We start from the raw sequence: 27,274 nt of genomic DNA, 5'->3' as shown, positions 1-27,274 counted from the left end.
GGAGTCAGAAGGTACTAGATTCCGATGTTGGCTTTGACACGTGTACTGTGTGACCTTGGGCATGTCACTTCACTTCTCTGGGCCTCAGTTTCCTCATCTGTAAAACGGGGATTAAGATTGTAAGCCCTGTGTGGGACACGGGATGGTGTCCAGCCTGATTAACTTGTGTGTCCCCCGGTGCTTAGTGTAGTACTTGGCACATAGTAAGTGCTTAATTAATATCATTTAAAAAAATTACCTGTGGCAGATTTCTAAGCAGTTCCATCTGCTGTGCTGCCCCAGTATAGTGTGCCATGTTGGTATTCCAGGTTCTCTTGACCCTGAGGAAGCTCTCACAGATCCAGGGCTCTGTCTCCCCAGCTTCCGCCCCCATAATATACTATCCACCGCCTTGTAACTGGATCCTCTGAGCAGAGTCCCTGCAGTTTTCGCTCCATTTGCAGATAGCTAAGGCTTGCCTGTCAGAATAAATAGAGTACTTAAAATATGCTTCTTTCATCCTCCTCCTGCACCTCTCCCTCCCACCACCCCCCCCCCCGAATAAAAAAGTATAAGTGAATCCCCTAGCAGTTTGAAAAGCAGCACTGTCCAATGGAAAGATGCCCTGGGTTCTAATCTTGGTTCTGCCACTCGCCTCCTGGGTGACCTTGGGCAAGTCACTTACTTTCTCTGTGCCTCAGTTTTCTCATCTGTCAAATGGGGAGGAAGTATCTGTTCTCCCTGTTACGTAGTCTGTGAGCCTCAGGTGGGACAAAGGCTTTGACCGATATGACTATCTTGTTATCTAGCAGCGTGCTTGGCATATACCCAGTTGTTATTATTATTAGTTTAGAAGCAGCATGGCCTCATGGAAAGAGCACTGGCCTGGGAGTCAAAGGATGTGGGTTCGAATCCCCATCTCTTCCCCTCGTCCACTGTGCGACCTTGTGTAAGTCACTTAATTTCTCTGTACGTCAATTCCCTCATCTGCAAAATGGGGATTCAATGCCTGTTCTCCCTCCTACTTAGACTGTGAGCCCCATGTGGGACCTGATTATCTTCTTAGGACAGTGTGCTTGGTAGATGTCAGACCTCCACTTAACAAGTACCACAATTATTTGGAAGCTGTAGATTAGCTGCAGGAGCTAATCTTGGAACAAATGACTTCATGGTGCTAACATTCCTTTCAAACATTTCCTATGGTTTTGACCCTTTGCCGTGTAGCTATCCCGAGAGTGTCGAGCTGAAGTGCAGCGGATCCTGCACCAGCGAGCCATGGATGTGAAACTGGACCCTGCCCTGCAAGACAAGTGCCTGATCGACTTGGGGAAGTGGTGCAGTGAAAAGACCGAGACTGGACAGGTAGTCAGCCCGTCTCTCGGCCACCCTCTCGTCTCAGAAAAGGCAGTGGGAAAACTGAAGTCCTGCCGAAATCCCGATCGTGGGGAGATGAATACTCCTCTCTGTCTCCCCGGCGATTTGCATCCATTGCAGTGACGCCCCTCGGTACTCCTGGGGGTAGTAAGGAAGCGTGATTTCTTGCCCAGTTCACATCAGGGAAACCATGGTGGGGAAAGTAAAATGACTCGTCCAGTATCACCAAGTGCTGCTTCCAGCGCTGGGCTTGGACTGGTCTTCCAGGCTTGTTTGATCCAATGTAGAGCGTCAGCTAAAGGAGTAAAATCCCAAACATTCAGGGATTTGTTACCTGGGCGAGGGGTGGAGGGGAAAAGAGAGAGAGAGAGAGAGAAAGTAGTGTGTGTGTGTATCTGGATCTATGCCCCCACTTTCAACAAGATGCTCCCCAGGACTGTTGCTCTCAATTGGAGGGTATATTGAAAATACCTGCAGTTAAGCCTTCTGCTGCCTCACAGTCCAGTGAAAACTGAAGCAGCGCTCCCTGGTCATGTCCATTCACCCCCACTGGAAAAGTGGCTGTTAGGGTGTGTTCCGTAATATAGTTTAGGAATATGGGTGTACCGAAGGCACTGCCTTACTGAGGAATTGGACTATAAGAATTCTCGATCAATCAATCAGTATTTATTGAGTATTTACTGTGTGCAGAGCACTGTTCTTAAGCAGTTGGAAGAGTACAGTACAACAGAATTGGTAGATACATTCCCTGCCCACGACGAGCTTACAGTCTAGAGCCTAGGATCTCGCTTCTCGTGAGTTTTCTCCCAGTTTTGTCACAGCTTTCTAGATACTCATAAGTGTTTGTGGGCATGTTCGTTCTACCGATGAGCCCTTCCCACTGATCCCTTTGGTCTCCTGCTCACAAGTGGCCCATGTGGACAAAGCTCTGGTTAACGGCTGCTCAAAACCAGAACCTCAGCAGAGTACTTTGAGATTGAAACATCTCTTGCCAGAGAATACACCCAATCCACCAGGCCTCTATTGTTGTAGCGGTGTAGTTTAGGAGACGCCTAAGCGTCGAGTGCTACCTAATGTCGCTGTCCTCTAACAACCTCATCAGCTTGGCCCTTGGTGCTTACTTACCGGGCGGCCAGCGGAACGACCAGACAAACCAGAAGGGCAAATGATCCCCACAAGCCCGGGTTGATCGAGGGCCTAATCGCTGGCAGAGAGGAAAGCTCTTCAGTGATGGAGGCTTTCTGGGCAGGGCCTGGGCCGGGGTGGAAATGAAAACCGCTGGGGCTGCTCCCCTTGAGGCTTGGCGGAAACTGCAACACTAAGTCGTCCTGAGCCTCCCCGCTTTTCACTTCAATTGCTCATGCCTGGGGATTTTCCAGTAACAAAGATCTCCGGAGCTGCCTTGTCCCTCTGACTCAGACCTAGCGGATGAAGTAATTGTTTTTTCATCAGTCTAGTTCCCAGGGCCCCAGGGAAATTCTGGTGCTGTGTAAGAATGCCAGAGAAATAACACAAGAATCTAAGCTCCAGGAAAGAGATAGTGACATACCCCGAATACAACTGATCACCTTGCAACCAGGTGACCTGGATTTCTTTTTTTGATCTGTAGGAGCTAGAGTGCCTGCAGGACCATCTCGATGACCTGGTCGTTGAATGCAGAGACATTGTCGGGAACCTGACGGAATTAGAATCGGAGGTAAGCAATTTACGACATAGAGGATGAAAATGCCCCGGGAAGTTGCTTCTGTAGGGAAATAATTTGTTTTCCTCAGTATCCTTATATCCAATAAGTCTTTGCTTGTTGCTCATTTACTGTGTTTTTAAACAAAACGAAGAAAGTTGCAAAAATGTTCTTTGTTGGGGGTTTTTTCTCCCCCATCTCAGATTATTCCTGTACTTGCTTTTGCCAGTGCTGTATAAACCTGAGAAGGAACAACTCCGACTCTTTAAAACCCTTCTCTAGGTCCTTGAGGGATGATTTTTGCTTTTTGATTGTTAGTCGTAGTGAAGATGTGATGATGCGACCTAGCTCGATAACACTACCAAGTCCTCTGATCCAAAGTTTAGGAGTCTAGCAAGAAGCTGCTTGAGCAAGTTCAGTTATTTGGGGACTTGGTTCATTCTCATTCATTTATCCATTCACTCGATCGTATTTATTGAACGCTTACTGTATGCAGAGCACTGTACTAAGTACTTGGAAAATACAATTCAAAGTACTCTCATCTGGGCTCCTTCAGGAAGCATGCCTCGACCTGATGGGAGGGAGAAGTGGCTAAAAGACTCCTGGTCCTCTCATACCTCATCACCCCAGGGTCTCCAGGCTCTTCAAGGTTCAGCCAGAACTGGCACAGCCTCCGAGTTGTAATGAATCGAAAGACCTTTCAACTTGCTGTACAATCCTCTCCCTGCCACACTTCCTGTTTCAGAAACAGGGCTTAGATCTAGAACTGAAATCTGGTTGAGAAAATGAACTTGGATTTTGGCAGGTGGGATTATCTTTTTGTAAATCCTTAAGCATTTTACATCCAGAAAAGCTCATGGCCGTTACCCCCAGATATCTTGAATAGGCTTCTATAAAACTGCCTCTCCTAATTCCCCATCATCACCATACTTGTGCTTATCTTTTTTTTTAACGTGAATTTTTGTGCAGGGAGGGAAGTCTGGCCCTGTCGCCATCAGCATTAACCCTGGCCTTGTTCTGAACTGCCAGGCAGTAGTAGTTCTAGCCACAAGTTGAGGCTTTCTGACTCAAGTATCAAAATAGTTTTCATTTGTGTGGGTAGCTTATGTATGTCCCATAACCTCTTGATTTGGAAGCTTTCCCTAGCATCCATCCTGGTTTTGGCTATGGATGACGCCCACCGGGACTGCCAGTGCCAGAGTGAGAAGCCATCTGGATTTAATTTGCATTTGCAGAAGCTAGAAACTCACATGGACAATTTGCCCATCAAATACTTACTGACCTTTTCAGGTGGACCAAACCCTGCTGCCTAGGGCTATTTATGGGTTGGAACCGGTAATATGTTTGTCTTCTGCAGGATATTCAGATCGAAGCTTTACTGATGAGAGCGTGCGAGCCCATCATTCAGAACTTCTGCCACGTAAGTGACTTCTGGGAAAACAGGAGTCTGGCCCAGGCCAGATCTTAGGCTCACCGTAGAAACAAGCAGGCTTGAGTCATCCTCACACTCAACATTTATTCCTCTCAAATAAAACCGGTGTTGAAAACTCAGATAATTTCCCATAGGAGCCAGGCAGATTAGGAAGTACTAAACCAGAAGAAAAACTCCCGCGCTGTAGTCAGAGCTCATCCAGCTGTCCTTTTGACAGTATTTCTTCAATAGGAGTTTTTGTTTTTCATTTTTAATGGTATTTGTTAAGCACTTACTATTTGTCAGGCACTGTTCTAAGTGCTGGAGTAGAACTGAGCTAATCAGGTTGGACGCAGTCCATGTCCACGCAAGGCTCACAGTCTTAATCCTCATTTCTTCCGATGAGGTGTTGGCCAGAATCACTCACTCCGTCAGTGATATATATTGAGTGCTTACTCTGTGCAGAATACTTGGTAATCAGTTGGGACAGTACAATAGGAAAGAGTAATAATCATAATAATAATGTTGGAATTTAAGCGCTTACTACGTGCAGGGCACTGTTCTAAGCGCTGGAGTAGGTATAGACGATCCCTACCCACAAGGAGCTTAGACCAAAGGGGAAGACTGGCATTACCATGAATTACAGATAGGAATGTACATAAGTGCTGTGGGGTTAGGGGAGGGGTGAATATTAAAGTGCTTAAAAGGAACAGGCCCCAGGGCAGAGACAATCCAGGAGGGAAGCCAAGACAGGGAAGCGAGGGCTTGGTTGGGAAAGGCCTCTTGGAGTTGTGATTTTAGTAGGGCTTAACACGGTGTCATCCTTCTTCCCCATTTCCGTGGTTCCCTTCCCGAATTCCTCCCCACCCAGGGCATCTCCTCTTTCAGAGAGGACTTTGTAATTACCGGCTGTGGCAACTTCCCAGCTCGTGAGTGCAGAGCCCCCTCAAGGGTTACGAGGGATTGGAGTGGGGAGGCTTACATGTAGTTCCCTGACCTGTTAGAATAATTCCAGCAGGCAGGTGTTCTGTCGTGACATGAACGAAAACATTGCCTGATTTGCCGTTATTCTGTGTTGGAGTTTCAAGCCGAGGGGCTTCCTGTGTATATTTCTCTCAACTGAAGTCTTACTCCTTCAGGCTTCTCCTGTCTGTTCTAGTAACTGCTTAATCATCTGCTCTGCACCGGACCTCAGGAGGTGGCCTCCTGTGTATGTTTCTTTGACTGGGGGATTTTTTTATTTTTTTTTGCTTTGTTTTTACAAATGGAGTCTAAATGTGCATCCCTTCCCTTCAGGATATGGCAGATAACCAGATTGACTCTGGCGACTTAATGGAGTGCCTGATCCAGAACAAACACCAGAAGGAGATGAACGAGAAGTGTGCCATTGGAGTCACTCACTTCCAGCTGGTGAGATGCCCGTAGCCTCTCGCTTTCCTGCTGCAGCTCCTCAACAGTCTACTTATCACCCTCCCCTCCTAAGTGAGACCAGATCACTTCCCATTCTGGAATCCTCCATTTTGCTGTCTGTGTCGGTACTTACCACAGTCTGCTCCTTAAAGACTCTCACCCTTGGAGGCCAGCACCTCAGTCCTCTTCTCTCATATTTGAATTCTGATTTGTAGGATTATTGCACAGCTTCCTCTCAGTCAGTGGTATTTATGGAGTGCTTGCTCTGTGCGCAGCACCATACTAAGTGCCTGAGAGAGTACAACAGAGTGGGTAGACACGGTCCCTGCCCACTAGAAGCTTTCAGAATACCATCATTATTATTATTATACCTCAAGGTCGGACGCCTCTTGATTATTTGCCCAGTCTAAAGTCCAATGAGTGTGATCCACCCTGCCCTCACCTACTAGGTGAGCCCGTTTTCGCCCCTCGGGTATCTCCTTCCCCAAAAGTTGACCTTGGACACCAGGATTGAATTGGCCAGAAAGGACGACCTCTCTCTCTCTCCCCTCCCCGCCCCCCCCGCAAGACCTCTGGGCCAGAATTGGAGCCTCCGTGGAGTGGATTAGCTACGCCTTTCTGGCTCCTGTACATTTGTTTTGATAAAATGTCTGCCACCCCTGCTGACCAGGTATTGATTTGTGAGTCTCTTCTGCCTCTTCATCTTTCAGGTTCAGATGAAAGATTTTCGATTCTCCTACAAATTTAAAATGGCCTGCAAGGAGGACGTACTGAAGCTCTGCCCAAACATCAAGAAAAAGTATGTAGCCTTTAAGTGACTAGCAGCCACCCTTGCCTTATCATAGGAACTGCTTTCCCCAGCTGTCCTTAGCTCCTACCTTTCTGAAAGGCAAGACTTAACCTATCGGGATGGCCCATCCTCATTCAGGCATAACCGAAGATGTGGGACTGAAGGCGGGAAATGGGGAAATGATTTAGTGTCATATGGCCGCTGATTTTGTTCACTGAAGCAGAGTCAGTTCTTCGCTATACTTAACCTAGTTGTTCGTATTTTGAATTACATATCCATGATTTGGGATAGTGGTCTTTGATCCCCTGAATCTGGAACCTGATTTTCAGCCATATCGACCAAAGTAGAGGTCTCTGCAAGGAAATACAGTGCCGGGGGGACCTCGATTTGGAAGTCGTTGGGTGTGCTGACAGGTTAGTGAAGGAGTTTAACTGGGTTTCTCTCAGTAGGGCTTCATTTCTTCAGGAGGAAACAGGAGCTGAAATGAGATGTCTGGTGTAAGAACTAAAGGCTATTGATTAAAGAATTCTTATTAAGGACAGTGGTCATTGTTCCTGGGGTAGATACCCAGGTCTGTTGCCTGTTGCTAGTCCCCTCTCTCCCACCTTGATTCTTAGAATGTGAGCCCTTTGAGAGCCAGGGACCAAGTTAAATTCCCACCTGCATATTCTTTCCCAGGGTTTAGTACAGTGCTTTGCCCATAATAGGAGCTTAATGAATACTCCTGTTACCTCTGTATGAGACACCCCGCTAATAGGCTGGGTAAGCTATCTCAGGAAAGCCCTCTTTTGGTAGCATGTGGATCAGCATTGCATCCTTCTCTCTGTTTTTCTTGTCCTGGAAATCAATTTTCAGCCAATAGAAAGCTCAGCAACAGGTTTAATAGCCAAGTCGGTCCTGGGCGTATGCTTTTGAAAGAATAAATCTTCAAGTGCCCAGCCTCGTCTCCAGACTGCCGTGTTCCCCGCACGCAGATTGCTGAAGAGCTGCCATGATTTGTTGGCCCCCAGAATGGATTGGTAGCTCTTTTGAGCAGCCTCTACAGCACTTGAGAGCCTGGGAGAAGAGGATATAGCGATCTATCAGTAGTATTTATTGAGCGCTTACTGTGTGGAGAGGATCGTATTAAGTGCTTGATGGGCCTGAGTGTTCCAGGCAAAGACCGCTTGCCCCTCCCCCCATTAACTACAAGCATTAGATCTATCAGTCAGTCAATGGGATTTATTGGGCCCTTACTATGTGTAGAACACTGTACTAAGCACTTGGGAGAGTCCAGTACAATAGAATGGGCAGGGAGCATGTCTGCTTACAGTCTAGAGCATTCAGATCTAGGAAGGAGCTTCCGCTTGTGCTGCGGTGCCCCGCCCAGCCCCGGCTCTTCTCTTTTGTCCGGCAGAGTGGACGTGGTGATATGCCTGAGCACCACTGTGCGCAACGACACGCTGCAGGACGCCAAGGAGCACAGGGTGTCACTGAAATGCCGCAAGCAGCTGCGTGTTGAGGAGCTGGAGATGGTAATGCCGCCCCCCCCGACCTGGGACCTGGGGGGGGGGGGGGATCCCCGCTTTCCCCTTCCACGGGAATGCCTGTGTGTTTAAATGTGGTGGGCTGGCTGGAAGATTTGAGCCTGAACTGGTGCTGAGGGCCTGCCACCCCCGGTCTGGCCTGGTTCATCCCTTCCTTTCTCCTCTTCCGTAAGGTTTGATATTAGCAGGTTACAAGACAAGGTTATAGACCCTTGGGGCAAACACCCCTGGAGAGCACATTATCAGATCTTGACCCTGAGCAAGGGCCCCTGATCTTGGCTTGTCCCTTGAGGAAAAGCCTCCTCCACCGTTCAGCCGGCTCGATACTGGGCGGAGAACCCAAGGTGCCAGAGATCTGGAAAGCGAAGGCTGGCGCCCCCGTGTCAGGATTTCAGCTCTGATTCGTTCATTCATCTGGACCCTGTGAACCCTGCTTCCCCCGCCAAATTCATCTAGTTCCGCCTGTTTGCAAGGCTAGAGGTTGTTGCCCCTAGGCATCAGTGGCTCGGAAGCCCCCTCCTGCCAACAATTTCCACCGAGTCTGAACTGACGGCTTCTTTTTGACTCCCCCGGGATATAGACCGAGGATATCCGCCTGGAACCCGAGCTCTACGAGGCCTGCAAGAGCGACATCAAGAACTACTGTCAAACTGTGCCCTATGGCAATGCTCAGGTGATCCTTCTCTAATTATTAACTCCCAGCTCTTCCCTGTCAGCACATCCAGATCATTTTATGCCTACTCCCCGGGGACCATTTTCTGGGGCAGGCAGGAGCACCCAGGACCAGAATGAACAGGAAAACAGACTTGCATTCTTTACCAGCCCTTCCTCCCCCACCCCCACTCCTTTCTTTGCCCTACGGAGGTTAGAAAAAAAAAAGCTTTGCATATCAAAGCCTGGGCTGATCAGGCCTCGTTGCTGGAGGGCCATTGCTCATCCTTGTTGCTTGTGCTTCACTTTTAAAACCTGTGATGTAGGCAGATCTCAGCCATCCCTCTTAGGAGGGAGAGTTAAGTCGGAAAACCTCGGCTCCTGCTGCCCGGCAGCTTGAAACCGAGAGGCCAAGAGCTGAACAGCCAGCAGTGGTTAAGGAAAGGAAAGCAACTTCGTGCTTAACATCTCTGTTATTCACCACGCCTCTTCTGTTGTAGATTATCGAGTGCCTGAAAGAAAATAAGAAGCAGCTAAGCCCAAGGTGCCATCAGAAAGTATTTAAGCTGCAGGAGACGGAGATGATGGACCCAGAACTAGACTATACACTCATGAGAGTTTGCAAACAAATGATCAAGGTATGGAAAGAAGGAACCCATGGGCAACGCCGCCCTGGCCTGAGTCTGGGACTCCGAGTTCAGGACTCCAAGTCCTGGGCTAGGCGGAGAACAAAAATCCCGTTCAAACGGCTGTCCAAGATCCGTGCAGTGTATTGCAGCAAGCCCGCACAGTGCGGGCTGCAGTGCCAAAAATGGTTTCCGAGAAGCCTGGAAGAGTTGATGCTGCTCTCGGAGTGCCCAGTTTAATGCCAGGGAACAACCGGGCACTGGGAAAGGTTCCCTTTTTCCCCTGCCCTTGAGGCGACCTTCTCTGTGCAGTGAGGTGTTGCAGCCTCTGAGCGCATTCCCATAGAGAGCCTGTTCCTGCTGCTGGGGGTGAGTTTGGCACCACAGTTCAGTTTTGCGATCTGGCAGCAATGAAAAGTGCAGGAAGTTTGTCATCTCCTGGGTTAAAGTCCCGACGCCCTGCGCCAGCTTTCAGTTTTTACCCTTTTAGGTCGCATGCTTTTATTTGCTGTATTGAAACAGATTCTATAGATGGCTTTGAAAATTTGAAACGTAAGCAGCTTGAGCCGTACTCTTGATTGGACTGTATGTAAAAGAAAAAATGCCAGGCTTTATTTTGAGAGAGCTTTGTAAGGTTTTGATGACCTTTAAGAAATAGTCTTGCAGTCCAAGTCCCGGGATTAAACAGCAGACATCATCAAAAGGTTATAAACAGTGCTCCAGAGAATGATTTCCAGACGCTAAATGAAAACACAGAATGGTCTAATATCGGGATCCCAGAGCAGGGAGAGGCTCGACACTTAAGTAGTACCATGTTGCGGCAGGAGCCCGCCTCACGCTCCCCGACATTTGTAGTTCTACAGTTAGCTGCTGGTTGGAATTCAGAAGTCGAGGCAAAGGGGTGGATGAAAGAGAGGAGGGAGGCCCAGCAGTGTGGTTTGTGCCATTGTAACCGTTGATGGGATGTGCCCGAGAGTCAGTCTTCCATGTTGGAGCTGCATGTCTGTCGGGATTTCCCCTCAGAGCTGGAATGCTCTGTGGCTTTCCCTTAAAGGCCCTCATGAAGCTGTGAAACAGGGCTCACACATGAGTAGAGAGAGAATTCCCTCCTGCACAGCTCCCATTGGGCAGGGCTTTGGCTCCAAATCGACCACCAGGCCGACACGGGGGGGGGCCTGGGTGGGAATTCAACACAATGCAAAATAGGAAACAACAGGCCGAGGGGCAGATCTGGGAGGGACGAGCTAAAATGGTTTGCTCAGAGTGCAACAAGAAAACTCACAGCCGGTGTACCCCAGTGTAGGGATGGGAGGTGAATTTACGGTTCAAGTAGTACAGTGGCAGGTGAGTTAGGGGTCCAGTCTTGATGTATTTGTGCAAGTGACTGATATATGACTTCCTTGCAGAGATTCTGCCCAGAAGCAGATTCCAAGAATATGTTACAGTGCTTGAAACAAAATAAGAACAGTGAACTGATGGACCCCAAATGCAAACAGATGATTACCAAGCGTCAGATTACCCAAAACACAGGTATGTGACCACGTTCCTGAACCCTCCAAGGGTCTAATCTCGTTTGGGAAGAGTTGGAATGGGGATGGGCTACAGATCGAGCGGAGCAAATGTCTGCCTGACCAACCAGCACTGAAGTTTGTCAGGAAGGATGAAGAGGGGCAGATAGGCAAAGTGCTTTTCTTCTTTCGGGAGAGATACCAGCAGTGAACCCCTGAAAATATTTGCAAGTGTGGAAAAGAAGGGCTGCTGAGTGTGTTTCGGGAAGCAGAGCGTAGAAGAAGCAAAAGCAGAAATGTGACGTAGTGGTCTTCCAGCATCTGAAAGCCTGTTGTGCCAGTGCTTTTGGTCTCTGCTGAGTTCAGAACGAGAGAATAGATTTTAATTATAGAAAGAAGGATTTAGGTAAGACATGAGGAGATGCTTTGGATTATAACGGTTGCCGGGTGTCAGAACTGTCTTCTGGAGAATGTCTTTTTAGACATGCCCAGAGCCCCGTTGCTGGTTCAGATGACCCCTGGAGTCTCATCCTCTCTGTCAACCTCTGGTTGTTGGTTGTGAGTGCTGCGGCATGACAAGTTTGACTGAAACAGCAGGTTTATACAACTAAGGAGATGTAACCTGGTCCCCATTCGGGAGGTGGAAGACTATGAGTTGTTATAGTACAGTTCTCTGCACACAGTAAGCGCTCAGTAAATACGATGGATTGATGTAAATGAATTCTGTTCTTCTAAATGTGATCGTGTCGGATTGATTTTGTAAATGCTGCGTTTTCCCCCTGCCCTTTCCGCTTCAGATTATCGCTTGAATCCTGTGCTGAGGAAGGCCTGCAAGGCTGACATTCCCAAATTCTGCCAGAATATCCTCAGTAAAGCCAAGGACGACGCCGAGCTGGAAGGCCAAGTCATCTCTTGTCTCAAACTGAGATATGCAGACCAGGTGAGCCTGGGAGAGAGGCCAGCACCTCGCGGAAGATGGTGCTGGAGGGTAATGTTCCCTGTCGTGCCGTACTGCATATTGAGGAGTTTTCTTTCTTGGAGGCAGCGTGCAGAAATTTAATGCTGATCACCGTACTCTTCCGCGTGACTCTCCGCAATTGCTCTCAGCCCTGCTCTAAATCAATCTCTGTGATGGCCGAGGGCGGGCCTCCCGATTTAATGATTTTTCTCTTCCCTCTTGGACACAGCGCCTCTCTCCGGACTGTGAAGACCAGATCCGAGTAATAATCCAAGAATCTGCTCTGGATTACCGACTCGATCCCCAGCTCCAGATGCACTGCTCAGAAGAGGTAAGAGACACCTCCTCTTGTGACCTGCTGATTTAGCAGAAACCAACTCCTGCGGTTTAGATGGCCACGGGGACCACCACTCCCCTTTCTGCTTCCCTCCTGCCCAGCCACGCAGGTTTAGGTGTGCTGGTCAGAGGTCCTCACCAGCCTTCTAGCCTCTCCCACAGTGTGGTTCGTGGCTCAGCACACAGGACCCTTTATCGCACCTCTTCAAATTGACAGGTGACTTATAACAGGAAGATGACTGTCTGGTCATCCAGCAGCCTCACCTACCAGAGCGTCTGCAAATACTGCAGATTCTTCTTCCCCTTCTGGTCCTCATTCTGCCCCCATCAGCTCAAGATCCTTTGAAATATTCAGCGCAGTGATTTTTATTGAGTCGTTTAGCCACAGTGGAAAAACCTGAAGAGGTAACAAGTATTTGTGAGGACATCTGACCCCCGGCCACATCAGTGCAATCTGGTTTGATGTTATCATTGGAGTACCTATTAACAGAATAATCATCGGACTTGGCATCAGTCAGCAAGGAGACCCCCAGGGTTGGCAACTTTTCATTTTGAGCGTGGGGGTGATCGTGGAGGTGGGGCTTGGACGGGGCAGGACATTGGGAGCAGGAGTTTCAGGGGACTATAGAAGGAAGACAAAGAGAAAGAGGAGAAGGAAGAGAAAATGGCAGGTACAAAAGGAGAAGCACCACCGGCGCCGGGGCCAGACGTCAGCAGCTCCGGTGGCCCCCGCCCCATAACTCTCTTCCCACTTGTCTGCCCATTTTCACCCCTAGACCAGTCCTGTCACCTCTGGAGCCACGGCACCATCACGGCACCGGAGTCCTGACTGCCCCGGCTACCCCACCCCCCACCGCTTGTATTTCCAAGACTCCAGCCCATGCCCGACTCCCCCTCTGCTCACGATACCCCCGGGCCCAGTTTGCATCGCAGGAACCCAAGCCTGGGCGTGTGCTACATAGTATTTTTTAGTTGTGATAGTATTTATTAAGCATTAAGGACTGTGTGCAGAGTACTGTAGTAAGCACTGGAAAAGAATATACAGGTGGGAATTAGACATGGATTAGTCCCTTGAGTGACTCCAGTCGGCATTCACTGGGGGAGCCCGTGCCCCTTTTTGCATTGCAAGTATTCCATCCCAAATCTACCTCTCCAGCCCTGACCTCCTTCTTGCGGTCTTACATTTCCTCATGTCTTCAAGACATCTCTACTTGGATGTCCCACCGACATCTCAGATTTAAACATGTCCAAAATAGACCCTTCAAACTCACTCCTCTAACACCAACCTCGATCTCATCTAGCCCGCAGCTAACCTTGCTCACGTTCCCTCTGGCCTGGAACTCCCTGCCTGGCGGTCCATATGTAACAGTCCACCACTCTCTCCACCTTCAAAACCCTCCTAAAATCACATCTCCAAGAAGCCTTCCCAGTCTCAGCCCCTTATTTCCCCTATCCACCCTCCCCTCTGCATCAACGATAAACTTGGCTGTGTACCCCTTAAGCACTTCGCTACCAACTCCAGCCCCACAGTACGTAGATAAATATTTTTCTATTCTACTACTTCCCTTACACCAATCTGTAAGAATGTCCGTCTCCCCTGTTGACTGGAAGCTCCTGTACTTTTCCAAGTGCTTAGTACAGTGCTCTGCACACAGAAAGTGCTCAACAGATACCAGTGATCGATCCAGCCCCTGCAGCACCAGCGAGGACTCCCAGCCCAGTGGGAGGGGGCAAGAAGCATCAGAGCGAGCTTGTTGTGCTCCCCTCCCTGCCCGAGTAACTGTGGGCAAAGCTCACGGTGTTGCCCGCCACCATGCCAAGCCCAGGGCTGTGGCTCCAAGGTATGCGGGCCTATTAAAACAGACCAAAGGAATGAAGCCACTGGAGCAAACAGCACGCTGCATTTTAGAGCACCTCTTCTCGGTGCTCAGGAGCAGCGTGCGTGATCCGTGTCCCCTGAACTCCGTGATTTGACTTTGAGCATTTAGACGCCCCTCCCCACCCTTCCGACCACCCTTCTTCAGAATCAGAGAGTTGTCCTTGGTCGACGTAGCTCTCACGTCTGTTGGTTTGCTGCCTGAAGGCCCCGGGCTGCTCTGTGCCCAGTGGGAGCGCCCGAAAAGGAGCAGATCTGTCGGTGGAGGAAGGCCTATTCTGCTTCCCATTATCCTGAGAGGAAAGAAGAGGTGTTGGCCAGCGGAGCTGGGGAGGCTCCAGAAAAGCCTGATTCAGATTGATTAATGGGCTGAGTCACAGTTCTGAGCTGAGCAGAGCTTAGCTGTCCCCAAATTGTACAATTGCTCATGAGGTGTGGCCCTGCCCAACCACGGCAGAGGCTTTTCAGCTTGAAAAAGGAACCCTGTTAGGCCAGAACTGCTGCAGGCTATTCCATTTTTGTTCCGGTGACCCACCCTCTGTATCTGTTGGCGTGTCTGTGTGTGTAAAACAGATTTCCAGCCTGTGTGCCGAGGAAGCCGCAGCCCAGGAGCAGACGGGCCAGGTGGAAGAGTGTCTAAAAGTTAACCTGCTCAAAATTAAAACAGAAATGTGTAAAAAGGTAAGCGCAACACACTTTTCCCTGTCCCCCTCTACCTCCCTCCCCATCTCTGTTCCTCTTCTTTCCCACCCATGCCCCATCTGTTCCGAAACCGGTCCAACCCCAGAATGTTCCAGATGTACTTCTGGTCTAGAAAGTTCGAGTCTTGGTTTGTTGCAGCTCGAGCTAGGACCAGAGGGGCTGAGACATCCCGGACTCCTAAAATAACACCCCCCAGTTGCTTCTTCATTCATTCATTCAATAGTATTTATTGAGCGCTTACTGTGTGCAGAGCACTGTACTAAGCGCTTGGAATGAACAAGTCGGCAACAGATAGAGACGGTCCCCGCCGTTTGACGGGCTTACGGTCTGATCGGGGGAGACAGACAAGAGCAATGGCAATAAATAGAGTCAAGGTGAAGAACATCTCGTAAGAACAATGGCAACCAAATAGAATCAAGACTAGGCGTCTGGATTTCTTGTCCAAGATTTTACCTTTGCGATTATTCCCATTCTGTGATGGATTTGGCCAGCGATGTGTACCGCTCGGGGATTTTCTGAACCGAGAAGGCGCTGGCTGGTCATCAATGGATGTGCAATCGAAAGAACGATTGAGTATCTTACAACGCAGGAGTCGAATTCACGCAGAAATCCCACGTGAAGGGTCAGGGGCATCCAAGCAGGCTAACGTTGTCAGGCCAACTTTCCCAAGTCTCTTAGCGTTCTAGCCAAAATGCATGGTGAAAACACCCGTAGTGGCAGAAGTGAGGTTGTTCTTTCCATCGTGTTCTTGCTTCGACTCTGCCTTTTCACCCAGCCCACAGCAGTTTGTCTCCTGGCATTCCAAAGGGTGTAATCGTCCCTCCTCTGCTTCTGTGAGAAGTGATTTTGTGGAATCGGGTCTCCTTACGATGTTTCTGTGCAATGGCCTTTCCTCTTCAGGAAGTTCTAAATATGCTGAAGGAAAGCAAAGCAGACATCTTTGTGGATCCGGTTCTCCACACAGCCTGTGCTTTGGACATCAAACATCATTGCGCTGCCATTCCGCCTGGCCGAGGACGCCGTAAGTAGCCGAACGCTAGACTGGAAACTCCGAGTCTTCTAGCGTTTGCGGTTGTGCTATCCCAACTCAGTGAAAATAATTATGGTGCTTTTTAGGTGTTTAGTGAGAGGCAAGTACCGTAATGAGTGCTGGGGTAGATACAGGGTAATTAGGTTGATCACAGTTCCTATCCCATAGGCTCATAGTCTGTGTAAGCTCACTGTGGGCACGAAACGCGTCCGCCAACTTTGTCGTATTGTATTCTCTCAAGCGCTTAGTACACTGCTCTGCATACACTCAGTGTTCGGTAAATACCGTCGTTTGATTTTGTAAAAAGGAATTGGCTTTAATCTCCATTTTACAGATGGGGAAATGGAGGCACCGAGAAGTTTAAGCGACTTGTCCTAGGTCACAAAGCCAAATAGCGGAGCCGGGATTAGAACCCAGGTCATATGACTCCCAGGCCTGTGCTCCTTCCCTTAGGCCGCTCTGCTTTCCCAAAGAAAGGTCTTCCTAAGAAAAAGTAAGGACTCGGTTATACTTCCCATCAGGATTGCAGACTTGGCGAAATGGAGACAGTGACCATTTGGCTCCCAGTCTCCTACTGTGGCCCCCACCTTCCTCGAATGAGAATAGGGGAGAACCACAGGTTTGCTTCCATTTCCCTTAACTTGCCGAGGACAGAGACTTTAACCTCCTCTAAGGCGAGGATTGCAATATTTCCTTCCACATTCGGGACCTGTCTGGGCAGATCATTCCTGTTCAAGCCCCTTAATCAAGTTGTTTACTCCCGTTGCCTCTACTTCCTCGCTTCCAACTCCCTCCTTGACCCTCTACTTTTTGGGTTTTGGCCACTTCACTCCTGAGACTGCTTTTTTTTTTTTTTTCCTCATTTTGTTTGGTTTTTTTAATGGCATCTGTAAGCACTTGCTATGTGCCAAGCACCGTACCAAGCCGTGGGTTAGATCCAAGATAATCGGGTTGATCGTAGTTCCCGTCCCTCACTGGGCTCGTAATCTAAGAGGAGGAAGAACGGGTATTTAATCCCCATTTTACAGATGAGAAAACTGAGGCACCAAGAAAATGAAGTGTGGCAGGCAGGCGGGTGGCAGACCGGGACGGCCCCCTTCTTTCTGCCAGCTCTCTTCCCTCTCCCGATCGTTCAGTCTGCAGTATTTACTGAGAGCTTACCGCGTGCAGAGCTGTGCACTAAGCATGGGAGAGGACAGTACAACAGAATTGGCAGGCACGATCCCTGCCCATAGCGAGTTTATAATCCTCACTCTCCTCCCACTCCATCCCAATTCACACGCCCACTTCCTCCGGTCAGCCTATTCCTTATGCCTTGTTCTCATCTTTCCCACCACCTACCTTTTACTCTCACCCTCCCGTCTGCCAGAATTCCCACCCCCTTCATACCTGGCACAGTATGGCCCTCTCCATCTTCAAAACCCTTCTAAACTCACATCTCCTGGAGGCCTTCCCAGTTAAACCTCTCATCTCCCTACCTTGTTTCCCCGAAACCGCCACTTGAACACTTGCGTGCCACATAAGCACTCGCGTCCCTGTGCCCTCTGTAGCACTTTTGGGCACGTATCTTTATTCCTTCTTATTTCCTCCTACCTTTAATTCATTTCAGCGCGGGCCTTTCCCACCAGACCGTCCCTTCCTTAAAGGGCAGAGATCGTGTCTGCTTACTCCATTGCTCTGTTCCAGGTGCCCGGTCCTCTAAGCACATAAAGTGGTCAAGTACCACCGATGGGTCGATTCCTCTCCGTGGCGGTCTGGGGGCTGGCTTTCCCAGGAGGCATTAGAGGAGGGCGTAGCTTGCTCGTGGGTTTGAATCCCTCGGGGACGTGAAGCCGAATCGGTGCTGCGAACTGCCCAGTCCGCTCTGTGACTCCTCCTTCTCTTTGCAGAAATGTCTTGCCTCATGGAAGCCCTGGAAGATAAACGGGTTAGGTTACAGCCCGAGTGCAAGAAACGCCTTAACGATCGGATTGAGATGTGGAGTTACGCTGCAAAGGTAGAGTCCGGGGGGGCATGGGGCTTTCTCCAAAACACTTGACTTCCCATTTTGACTTGGGATTTTCACTCTGAGGTTCGCCACTTGGGATGCCTTCTTCGGTGAGGCTGACACCAAATCCTTGCGGCTTAGCCTCTCTAAATGGAAAGCCGAAGAAGAACCGGGTTTCGGTGCTATTAAAAAGATCACTTTTGAGCGCAATTGAAAGGGAAGCAAAAAGCCCGATGGGACCTTTAAAGAACCTAGAGCTGTGGTTGTCCTATAGCGGCGGAATGATTAACCGGGCTACAAAAGTGAGCTAAGGCCACGTCTATGTCCTTGACCAGGGGGTTGAGAAAATAGTGGGAAGGGAAGATGAGAACCCCCCCAGCCCGTCCCTCCCCAGTTAGGTGCCCTCCCACTGGTTTTCTGAAAGCCTCTGGTCCATACTAAAGAAAAAAGAAATCCTGCTTTTCCTCTCTTGTTGTCACTTGTCAAATTCTTCTAGAAGGTCGCAGGAGTACAGTGGGCGAGGTTGAGTGTGGGCCTCAATTTAACACTGGGCCGAGTTTCTCTAAGTGGGTGTCGGGGCCCATTGGAAAATGGCAGGGAAGCTTTAGGCAGGTCAGAGTGAGAGGAGGGGCTTGGCTCTCTCCCCTGCCCAGCAGGATGGGATTACCGCCATCCTTGGCTTCATCTGGTGGAAGGCAAGCCAGGAGCGCGAGGCAGATGCGAGATCTGTCGGGAGGTCGCAGCATAAAAGAGAAGAACTGGACCGGCGATAAGGGGAGCAGGAGGGGAAACTGAGCAAAAGGCAAGGCATCGGCAGATATCGCCGGGACTACTGAAATTCCTGCCCGCAAGTGGCAACCTTGATGTTAAACAACCCCCGGGTGAAAAGGTTCACCTTGGCTTACCAACCACCTGTTGTGCCAGACCTCGAGGTAACCGGGGTCCAGAGAAGTGAAGTGACTTGCCAGAGGTCACGGACGTGTGGCAGAGCCGGGTTTGGAACCCAAGTCCTCTGATTACCAGGCCTGGGCTCTTTCCACCGGGCCACACTGGTCCCATTGGTTACCGGCCCAGTCATCGGTGCACTTTTAATTAATGGCACCTGCACCTGAAGGGAGGCACGTGAGGACAGGTTAGAAGGAAACTCAGGCATTCCCTATGTCAGAGCCGAAGCCCAACTTACTTGGAGCTAAACGAGGAGGAGGAGGAGCACTTCACGTGTCCATCCTGACAGCACCATTACGATCCTCTCTTTAAAGAGAACGGGCCTGAGTGGCTGGCATGAGCAAACGAAACCTCTTTGCCAGGCAAGTGGCGGGTTGTCGGGCAGCAGCGGCCTTCTCCCAAAGGGTCGTCTGACGGGGCCCGTGGAAGCCGAGTGGTCACCGCTTGCCCCCTTTGCTCCTTTCCCGCAGGTGGCCCCGGCGGAAGGCTTCTCCGATCTTGCCATGCAAGTGATGACGTCGCCGTCCAAGAACTACATCCTGTCCGTGATCACGGTGGGCATCTGTGTACTGTTCCTGGTTGGTCTGATGTGCGGACGCATCACCAAGCGGGTGACACGGGAGCTCAAGGACAGGTAGAGTCCGGATTGGCCACCAAAGGAACCGCCTGCCCAGTGCCCAGTTTGTACAGCCCTCCTGTATAGTCTCCCCTACCCACCTCACTCTTCTGAAAGGAGAAACAAACAAAACCTAAATTAGAACAGCAGCAGGTATCAGCTCCATTGTCCCATCTTGGATCGCGCCCATGGCACCGTGGCACCCTCGTCACCCTATGAAAGAGTGTGTGCAGCGTCAAGCCAGCAGCTTTTGTTCCCCTTTTGTTAGCAGGCACCTGCTTGCCCACCTGTAGACCAGTGTCTCTCGTATCGTCGGAACTGCCTTCGCTCCCAGAATCAGACTGACTCGACCTGCAGAACCATTTTTAAGTACAAGGATAACATTTTTAAAGAAAGGGGGGGGGAGGTCTATATATAGAGATATATGCATCTATACGTGTATATGTCTATATATAAATCTATATGTATACGTGTATATGTACATATAGATAGCCTCCGGATGGGATTTGGGCCGTGGTTCGTACTGGCTGTGTTCATTCGCCGTGGCAGGCCGGTGGTTGAGACAGGATGTCAGTGGGGGATGCATTTCCCATCCCGGTGGAACGCGGTTCCTCGGATTTCTCGCTCGCCTCTTAAGTGTCTCAAGAGCAACGTGGACCCCGGCGAGCGGCTCGGCCGCCCCTCCGTCCAGCCGGCAGCCCCGCTCTGGCTCCCGGGCGTTACAGCTGAACCAGCGACTCTTCCCGGCCCCCGGCTTTGGCCCCGGCTCCCGTACGTAGGTGAGCCACCGTCGGCCAAGATCTCGGGCCGGCAAGGGTCCTGGCCAACGGCGTGCACTTGGAGGAGGTTGAGCCTCCCGGGGGCCTGGGAAGGCGAGGAGGGGAGGGCTGTGCTGCCCAAGAGCTGGTCCAGCCTAAGTATCGCGCTGACCGTCGGCCTTCAGGCCGGTCCCCGGTTAGCCTCCGGCCCACCACCCTTCCTCCAACGGTCAACGCAGCCACCGCTCCTTTTTGCCTAGGGGGTGCCCTCAAATTGACCACTCTAAAGGGCAGGTCCAGTCAGCGACCCTCTGTTTGATCTGGAGACTTGGATTGGAAAGGGGTGGAGTCGCTGGGGGATTATTTGGGGTTGGTTTCCGAAGGCCCGAGTGCAGACTAGGGCCAGAGTCTGCAGAGGCTCGTCGGGATCTCGTGCAATCCAGCAGTGACAAAAAGGCCGCCGCCGGCCGTTCGAAGCAGAGAGAAGGCAGGGAGGCCTCCCAGACGGCGCCGGGGACCCTGGCTGGAGTTGGCCTGCACCGCAGCAGTGCGGGGCCCCACTGGCTCCGAGCGGGAGAGTATTCAGCGAAAGGGGGAAGTCTTTCTAGGACTCGTCTCTTGTCCCATTCCCCATCCGACCTTCGGCCCTTGCAGACGGCGGATGCCCGGGCGGTGTTCAGAATCCAGTCTCCGTCCCCGCCGCCGGGTCCAAAAGGAAACAGTCTTGCAGAACGACACCCTCCCCACGTCCCTCATTTTCCGTGGTGAAGAAGCAAGAGCTGTCCAGGTATAGGATCCCGTCCCGGAACCCTCTAGGTTGAGCGCTGGGCGGGAAGAGTCACGGTGGTTGCACGAGAGGCAGGGTGTACAGTAGGAGAGAGATCTATTATATATAATATATATTTTATTAACCCGTTAGATGTGTCCACTTGTCACGTGCTGGAGTATTATCGATCATGTGCCTAAAACCGTCCAATAGGCTAAAGCTGATTCATAACTAACTTCACTCCTTTCCCCCTTTCGTCTGCCCCGCCTCCCTCACTCCCCACCCCCTTGTCCTTCAGTTACCTGCTGTGGCATTGCTAGATATTGTCTGATGTCTCCAAAACACAATTCAATATGAGATGGGACGTATCTGATTGTGGACCAGATGATCCGAATAACGCTGTTTGTACAGACTGGTGTGTATATGAATACTGTGATTTCTTTGGTTACCCTTCCAGAGTCCCAGAGAGGGTACAAAGATAGACTTTAGGTAGACATACCTCCGCTTGACCTTCCTTCTTCTCGTCGGCCATCCTCGCCAGCCCCTTCATCCCCGTCCCCGAGCCGGTGGAGGAATGATCCAAGTGACTGTCTTATTTCATTAACACTGGCAGAGTAGAAAAGCGCCGTTCACGTCTGGGATTGTAAAGTCCCAGCAGGGACAGAGGAGGAGACTGTGGCGGGAGCTCGGTGGGCAGAGAAAGCTACAGAGACCGGCTGTGTCTCCGACCTTCTCGGAAGGCCGTAGGAGCCCAAGGGGAAGGGTGGGAGTTATTCTTCGATTTTGCACAGAAGAAGGGTGGCCGATCGCTGGCTTCTACCCACCCAGCAGCCCTGCTCACTCGCTTTCCCTTTCTCTACACAAATCAGCCGTCAGCTGGCCCATCCGGGGTCTTCTCTAGTCCTCTGTTTTTACAAAACTTGTTGTTCCTAGAGAGGTGCCAGCCCCACGTCCCCGTCGCACGTAAACTCCTTCCATGCCCATAGAAGTGACCTAACGGGGCGCCCTATCCAGATTTGACAGAGTGAAGACCGGAATTCGAAACGTTTCGAGGGGCCCGGTGCCCGTGCCAGTTTAGGTGGCTGAGATTGATCACGTGTCAGGAACCCGGCCCCGGGGGACAGAGCGGCCAACTTGGCGGTGTCCCTACCTTCCCGGTTTTCTGGATACGAGAGAATACCTTCCTTCGCACACTGAATGGTGATGACCACGGGAATCTAAATGTGCATTCTAGTATTTTGAAATACGTGCTAGCATTTTTGCGTCCGACCACATCTTCCGAGGGAGGACAGGCCGAGACCTGATGGGGTGAACCACTCCGGACCATTCTGAATTTCAACTGAACTAAATATTAAAGCGAACATTTCGCCTGGGAACTTCCCCTGTTGGAAATTTTCAGATTTTTCAGGGCTGGGGTGAGGGTGACTGAAAAAAGGATCGGTGTTCTTGCTGGGACAGCTTCTTGTAGAGATGCAGTCCTAAGTAGGGTTCTGAAAGAGCAGCGTGACGACGGCTGAGCGGGGCCTAAACAGACAAGATGCTGGAGTTGGGTGGGAAGGGCGGGTGATGCTTCAGTGGGCGGCCCGTTGGAGCAGTTTAGCTGCGACAGAGAACTTTGAAACTGATGTCCGGTATTGGAGCTCCTCCTGTGTCCCTCTTTACGGTCTCTAGGGGTCAGCCATCCAGAGGGACCCGGAACTGGGTGCCCGTCCCCTGTTGGGCCCGTTGGGGTTGGGAAACGAAAGTTCCGGGGAATGTTCAGGGAGCCCCAGTGTTCAGACCCATTCTGTTCCCTCACTGCTTAGCTCTGGCTGGGCCCTGCCCCAAGCCACTGGCCCACGGTACAGCTGATTCAAAGAAGCCCCAGATCGGTCAGGATGGTTCTGGGCTAATTAGTGGTATTTTTTGAGTGCTCACTGTGTGCAGAGCACCGACCTAAACACTGAGGAGAGTACGATGCAGTCAGATGTCTTCTGGGAAGCAGTCAATTCTATTGAGTTCTTCCTGTGTGTAGGACACTGTTCTGAGCGCTTGGGAGAGTACAGTACAACAGAGTTGGTAGACATGTTCCCTGCCCACGAGGAGTTTACAGTCCAGAGGATGGGACCTCAGAGTGTTGGGTGCCTGCGATGCACGTGGAACGCAAGGCTTCATCGACTTCACAACTCGGAGGCTAAAAGAAGCTCTAAGTCCAATTCCTTCCCCCGGAGCTGGCAAGCCTGCTTTCTTTCCCCTAGACAGAGCCAACCTGCACCTCCCCCAGCAGGAGCCCTAGTCTCTAAGCTCCTTGTGGGCAAGGAACCCTGTTTTATTGTCGTCTCCCAGTGCTTAGTACAGAGCTCTGCCCACAGAAAGCGCACGGCAAATGCCCTCGATGGAACATGCTCACCCGACGGGAGAGATGGAGGGAGAGCTCTAGTCTGTAAACTCCCTGTGGACAAGGAACCCCGTTGTATCGTACTCCCCCAAACGCTTAGTACAGAGTTCTGCCCGGAGAAAGCACTCAATAAATATTACTGACCGAGGGAGAGCTCACCCGCCGGGGGCGATCGAAGGGGAAGGTGACTGGCGAAGGAGGATCGAGGGAGCTGATCAGTAGGTGACTCTTTTCTTAAAAAGTCCAATGTGTGACTTGTGCATTTTAGGCCCTTCCCCCCCCCCCCCAGCTCACCGTGAGCTGCCTGTCTGTGGTTTCCTGCGAGAAGCTTTGCTGTAGTTCTTATCAGTCGAGACAGAGTCAAGCGTATCTTTCGTTGGGCTTCGTGTCGATGTGGCGTCTGGGTGCCTTGTCCCCGGGGGATATCCGCTTCTTCCACCGGCCCCCCGTCTTCTGCACTTTGACCGACCCTCCCTGAAAATCGTAAGGCTCCGCCGAGTACGGAAGCGGAGGCCCTTGGGTCCCGGGCCCTTCTCCAGGAGCTCAACTGATCAGACTGGGTGAGCCGCTCTCGTGGAGGCGGTGACCCCGACAACGGCAGCACCAGCCCCCTGCTGCGAGGGTATGTCTGCAGACCGCATCCACCTCCCAGACGAATGGGACTGGCCAGAGCCCCTAACTCCTCCTCCTCCTCCACCACCTCCTGCCACATTACTCCCAGACACTGTCTTGTTCAGGGAGGATCATTAGCCCCGTCAGGCAAATGATCCTCTACAGCACAGAGTGCTGACGGTTGTGGGGCGGAGGATGGAGGAAGACCAGAAACATCCTTCACCCTTGCTGAGCTGCACACAGTGGACATCTTAACGATTCCAAGACGTGGTCGATAGAATAATATCGCTTTTTTGACTGAGTATTCGACCTGCTTCGTGAGAGTTCTCCTTACGCATAAAGTAGAACTCAGAGGCCAGAACCCCCTAACCTCCCCTCTTCTCTTCCCCTCCTCCTTCCATTTGAATCATATAAATAGGTGTGTTGAAAACGGGGATTCCGGTACACTGACGATAAATGGCTTTCGGTGTGGCTTCCTCTCTTCCCCCTCCGTCCCCTCGGTCTTCGGTACTTTGTAAGGCGCGGCGTTGGCGAGCTTGACACCGGCTCTCCCGTCTCTCCATCCCGCGTGGAACACTGCTCCTCGCCGTACCCGTAACCGCCCCGGCCTCCCCTCCCGGTTGCCCGGCGGGACTACTGGAGCTCACGGGTGATGTAGACCGAACGCCCAACCGTTGGGCAACCCCCGTGGCTGATGGCACGGCCCACCGGGGCTCGATCTGATCAGTGATGATTTGCCCCCTGAGGCCCACGGGCTGGCTCTGGGGTTTCCCCTTGCCTGCCACCTGGTCTTCGAGGGTGCACTGCTAGGAAATCGGCTGAGAGAGGCTGGCTCTCCGGCCCATCAAACCCGGGGGTCGTAAATTCCACGGGACGGGACCCCACCCTCCACAGAGAGGGGAAGTCCACTCCTCTTCCCCTTTCCCTCCCCTTCCAGTGCATTAGGAAGACAGACGGGACGTAACTCAAGGAGAAAGCCGAGGGAGGGGGAGAATCGCATTTGGAATCTCTGGTCCAGTGGGGAGCTCCAGTGGAGGCGCGACCGGCTAGCCGACGGGTTCCCCGGCCGAGCCGCGGCGCGCCGGAGGGAATGCCGGGGGCCGGTGTGTGCGCCCCCGTCAGAGCTGCGGGCGGGGATGCGATGTTGCCACACTTTGCAAGTGCAGCGTTCCCAGATCAATCCAAGCAGGAAAACAGACTGTGCAGCAAATGCTGTGTGATCTTAGTCCTTTTTTAAGAGAAAAAGCAAAATTAGCGACTCTTTTGTAAATTGTTTTCCTTTCCGTGTATAAAACCCTGGCCGTTCCTTGTTTTTACATGTTCATGCTGTGTAATTTTGAGATGTTACTGAAATTCTGAACATAATGTGCATTTTTTTCTGTACAGATGAAATGGGAGAATTTAATAAAAAAGAGTCTGCAGGTTTTTACTTGTTACATCCTTTTGTCTGTGATGAATGGAAAGTTCCATCCGGCCGCCTCCCGGAGCAGAGGGCGAGTCAGAAAGCCACTCGCCGGCGCCGCTCGTCCGGCCTCAGAGACGAAGGGAAGGCGTTTCCGAGGTGGCCGGCAGCAGGCGGACACCCGTTTGTCCTTTCGAAACAGAGATCGCCAGGCCCCGCGGGTCGAGTGGGGTCCGGCTCTGACGTCACCGCCCGGGGAGGGGCGGCCTCCTTCCTCCGATGGGGAGGAGTCTCTGTTTCTGGTGAGTCGGTTACCTAGGCCAAGGAGGGGCCTAGAGCTGCTGCCCTGACAGCTGGAGGACGGGGAGAGAATGGGGCCCACGGGAGAACTGGCTTCCGGGAAGCCTCGTCTCCCCTTGACCGGGGAGGGACTATCTGGCCGCTCCCGGAGCCTGCAACATCCCGGATTCCAAAGGGCCACCTCTTCTCCCCAGTTCCGACCCCGACGCACCTCCTCGCCGCTCCCCGTTTAGGCAGTACTGACCTATTTGTATATATTGGGGACCTCCCGTCCGTGCACAGCAGTGGACTAAATGCTTGGGAGAGTCCAACGGTGTTAAACGCTTAGTACGGTGCTCTGCGCATAGTAAGGGCTCAATAAATACGACCGACCGAATGTTAAAAGACACGGATCCCTGCCCTGAAGGAGTTGACAATCCAACAGGGGAGACGGACGGTGAAAGTACAGATAGGAGTAGGAGGAAGAAGTGGGGGTGTTTTCATGAATTAGAGTTTAAATCGATAAATTGCAAAGTGTCCGTTGGGGGTGGTGAGTATATGAATGCATAGCTAGGGCAGAGGTGGTGGTTGGGGAAACACGATCTGGGAAGGCTTCCCGGAGAGAGTAGTAATAATTGTGGTATTTAAGTGCTTACTACGTACCAGGCACTGTACTAAGTGCTGGAGCGGATACAAGCAAATCGGGCTGGCCACAGCCCCTCTTCCCACGTGGGGCCCACAGTCTCAATCCCCATTTTACAGATGAGATAACCGAGTGGGGGAGCGTGGCGGGGGACGGCAGGGTTTTTGTTGGCCTGTTTTTCCGACTGGGCTACATCCAAGTTCTCACGATGGGGCCAGGGGATCCTACCGGAACACCTAGGTGTTAGATCCCCAAAGGGCAGGGCCGGACAGGGTCGGAACCTCCACTGGGTAGAGCCGGCTACGGGGAGGAGGTCGGCAGCCAGGACACAACCAAGCTGAGCTGATCCGTCCCGGACAACGAAACGGTGGGAAGCTCACGTGCGTGGACGGGGAGTAGGTGCCGGTGGGGACCTGGACAGAGTAGGGGGCATCTCAGCCCGGGGCTCCTGGGCATAGAAGGGATGTCTTCCCCCTTCCGTCCTGAGGCCTACAGGAGAGCCGCGGCAACACAGTCCTGCCCCGTTTCCTCCTCTTCCTCCCGAAGAAACCCTCCGTCCTCCCGGCTGGACCCGAGGAAGAAACCCCAAGCACCATCTTCAGCCAGAAGAGCAACTCTTCTCTCTTGGAATTCATTTTCATTCAATCAATAGTGTTTATTGAGCGCTTACTATGTGCAGAGCGCTGTACTAAGCGCCCAGAATGCACAATTCGGCAACAGAGACCATCCCTGCCCAATGATGGGCTCACAGGCCTAATGGGGGAGACAGTGAAGCAGAACAGAACGAAACAAAAACAAGACATCATCGAGATAAATAGAATCAAGGGGATGGACACCTCATTAACAAAATAAACAGGGTAATGAATATATACAAATGAGCACAGTGCTGAGGGGAGGGGAAGGGGAGGAGCAGAGGGGGGAGGGGAGGGAAGGGAAGAGGGGACCCAGTCTGGGAGGCCTCTTGGAGGAGGTGAGCCCTCAGTAGGGCTTTGAAGAGGGGAAGAGAGTTTGGCGGCGGTGAGGAGGGAGGC

General features: G+C 51.5%; 1 protein-coding gene across 1 annotated transcript in view; it reads left to right on the top strand.

Annotated features, from left to right (window-relative positions):
* GLG1 (golgi glycoprotein 1) overlaps nt 1-25,355 on the top strand; it is a 137,527-nt gene extending 112,172 nt beyond the window's left edge. Inside the window, exons 12-26 of the mRNA XM_029075800.2 lie at nt 1,204-1,341; nt 2,963-3,049; nt 4,392-4,454; nt 5,742-5,855; nt 6,566-6,654; nt 8,042-8,159; nt 8,752-8,844; nt 9,323-9,460; nt 10,855-10,978; nt 11,754-11,896; nt 12,144-12,245; nt 14,700-14,807; nt 15,729-15,849; nt 17,748-17,854; nt 19,261-25,355. Of these exons, the coding sequence (XP_028931633.1) occupies nt 1,204-1,341; nt 2,963-3,049; nt 4,392-4,454; nt 5,742-5,855; nt 6,566-6,654; nt 8,042-8,159; nt 8,752-8,844; nt 9,323-9,460; nt 10,855-10,978; nt 11,754-11,896; nt 12,144-12,245; nt 14,700-14,807; nt 15,729-15,849; nt 17,748-17,854; nt 19,261-19,428 (1,713 nt within the window). The 3' untranslated portion in view covers nt 19,429-25,355. The remainder of the gene's footprint in view (nt 1-1,203; nt 1,342-2,962; nt 3,050-4,391; nt 4,455-5,741; nt 5,856-6,565; nt 6,655-8,041; nt 8,160-8,751; nt 8,845-9,322; nt 9,461-10,854; nt 10,979-11,753; nt 11,897-12,143; nt 12,246-14,699; nt 14,808-15,728; nt 15,850-17,747; nt 17,855-19,260) is intronic.
* The last annotated feature ends 1,919 nt before the right edge of the window (nt 25,356-27,274 follow it).

Source organism: Ornithorhynchus anatinus, chromosome 11 (assembly GCF_004115215.2).
Source record: "Ornithorhynchus anatinus isolate Pmale09 chromosome 11, mOrnAna1.pri.v4, whole genome shotgun sequence".
In the NCBI taxonomy this organism is placed as follows: domain Eukaryota; kingdom Metazoa; phylum Chordata; class Mammalia; order Monotremata; family Ornithorhynchidae; genus Ornithorhynchus; species Ornithorhynchus anatinus.
The sequence above is the reverse complement of the archived record's forward strand: the minus strand, read 5'-3'. Positions and strand labels throughout refer to the sequence as shown.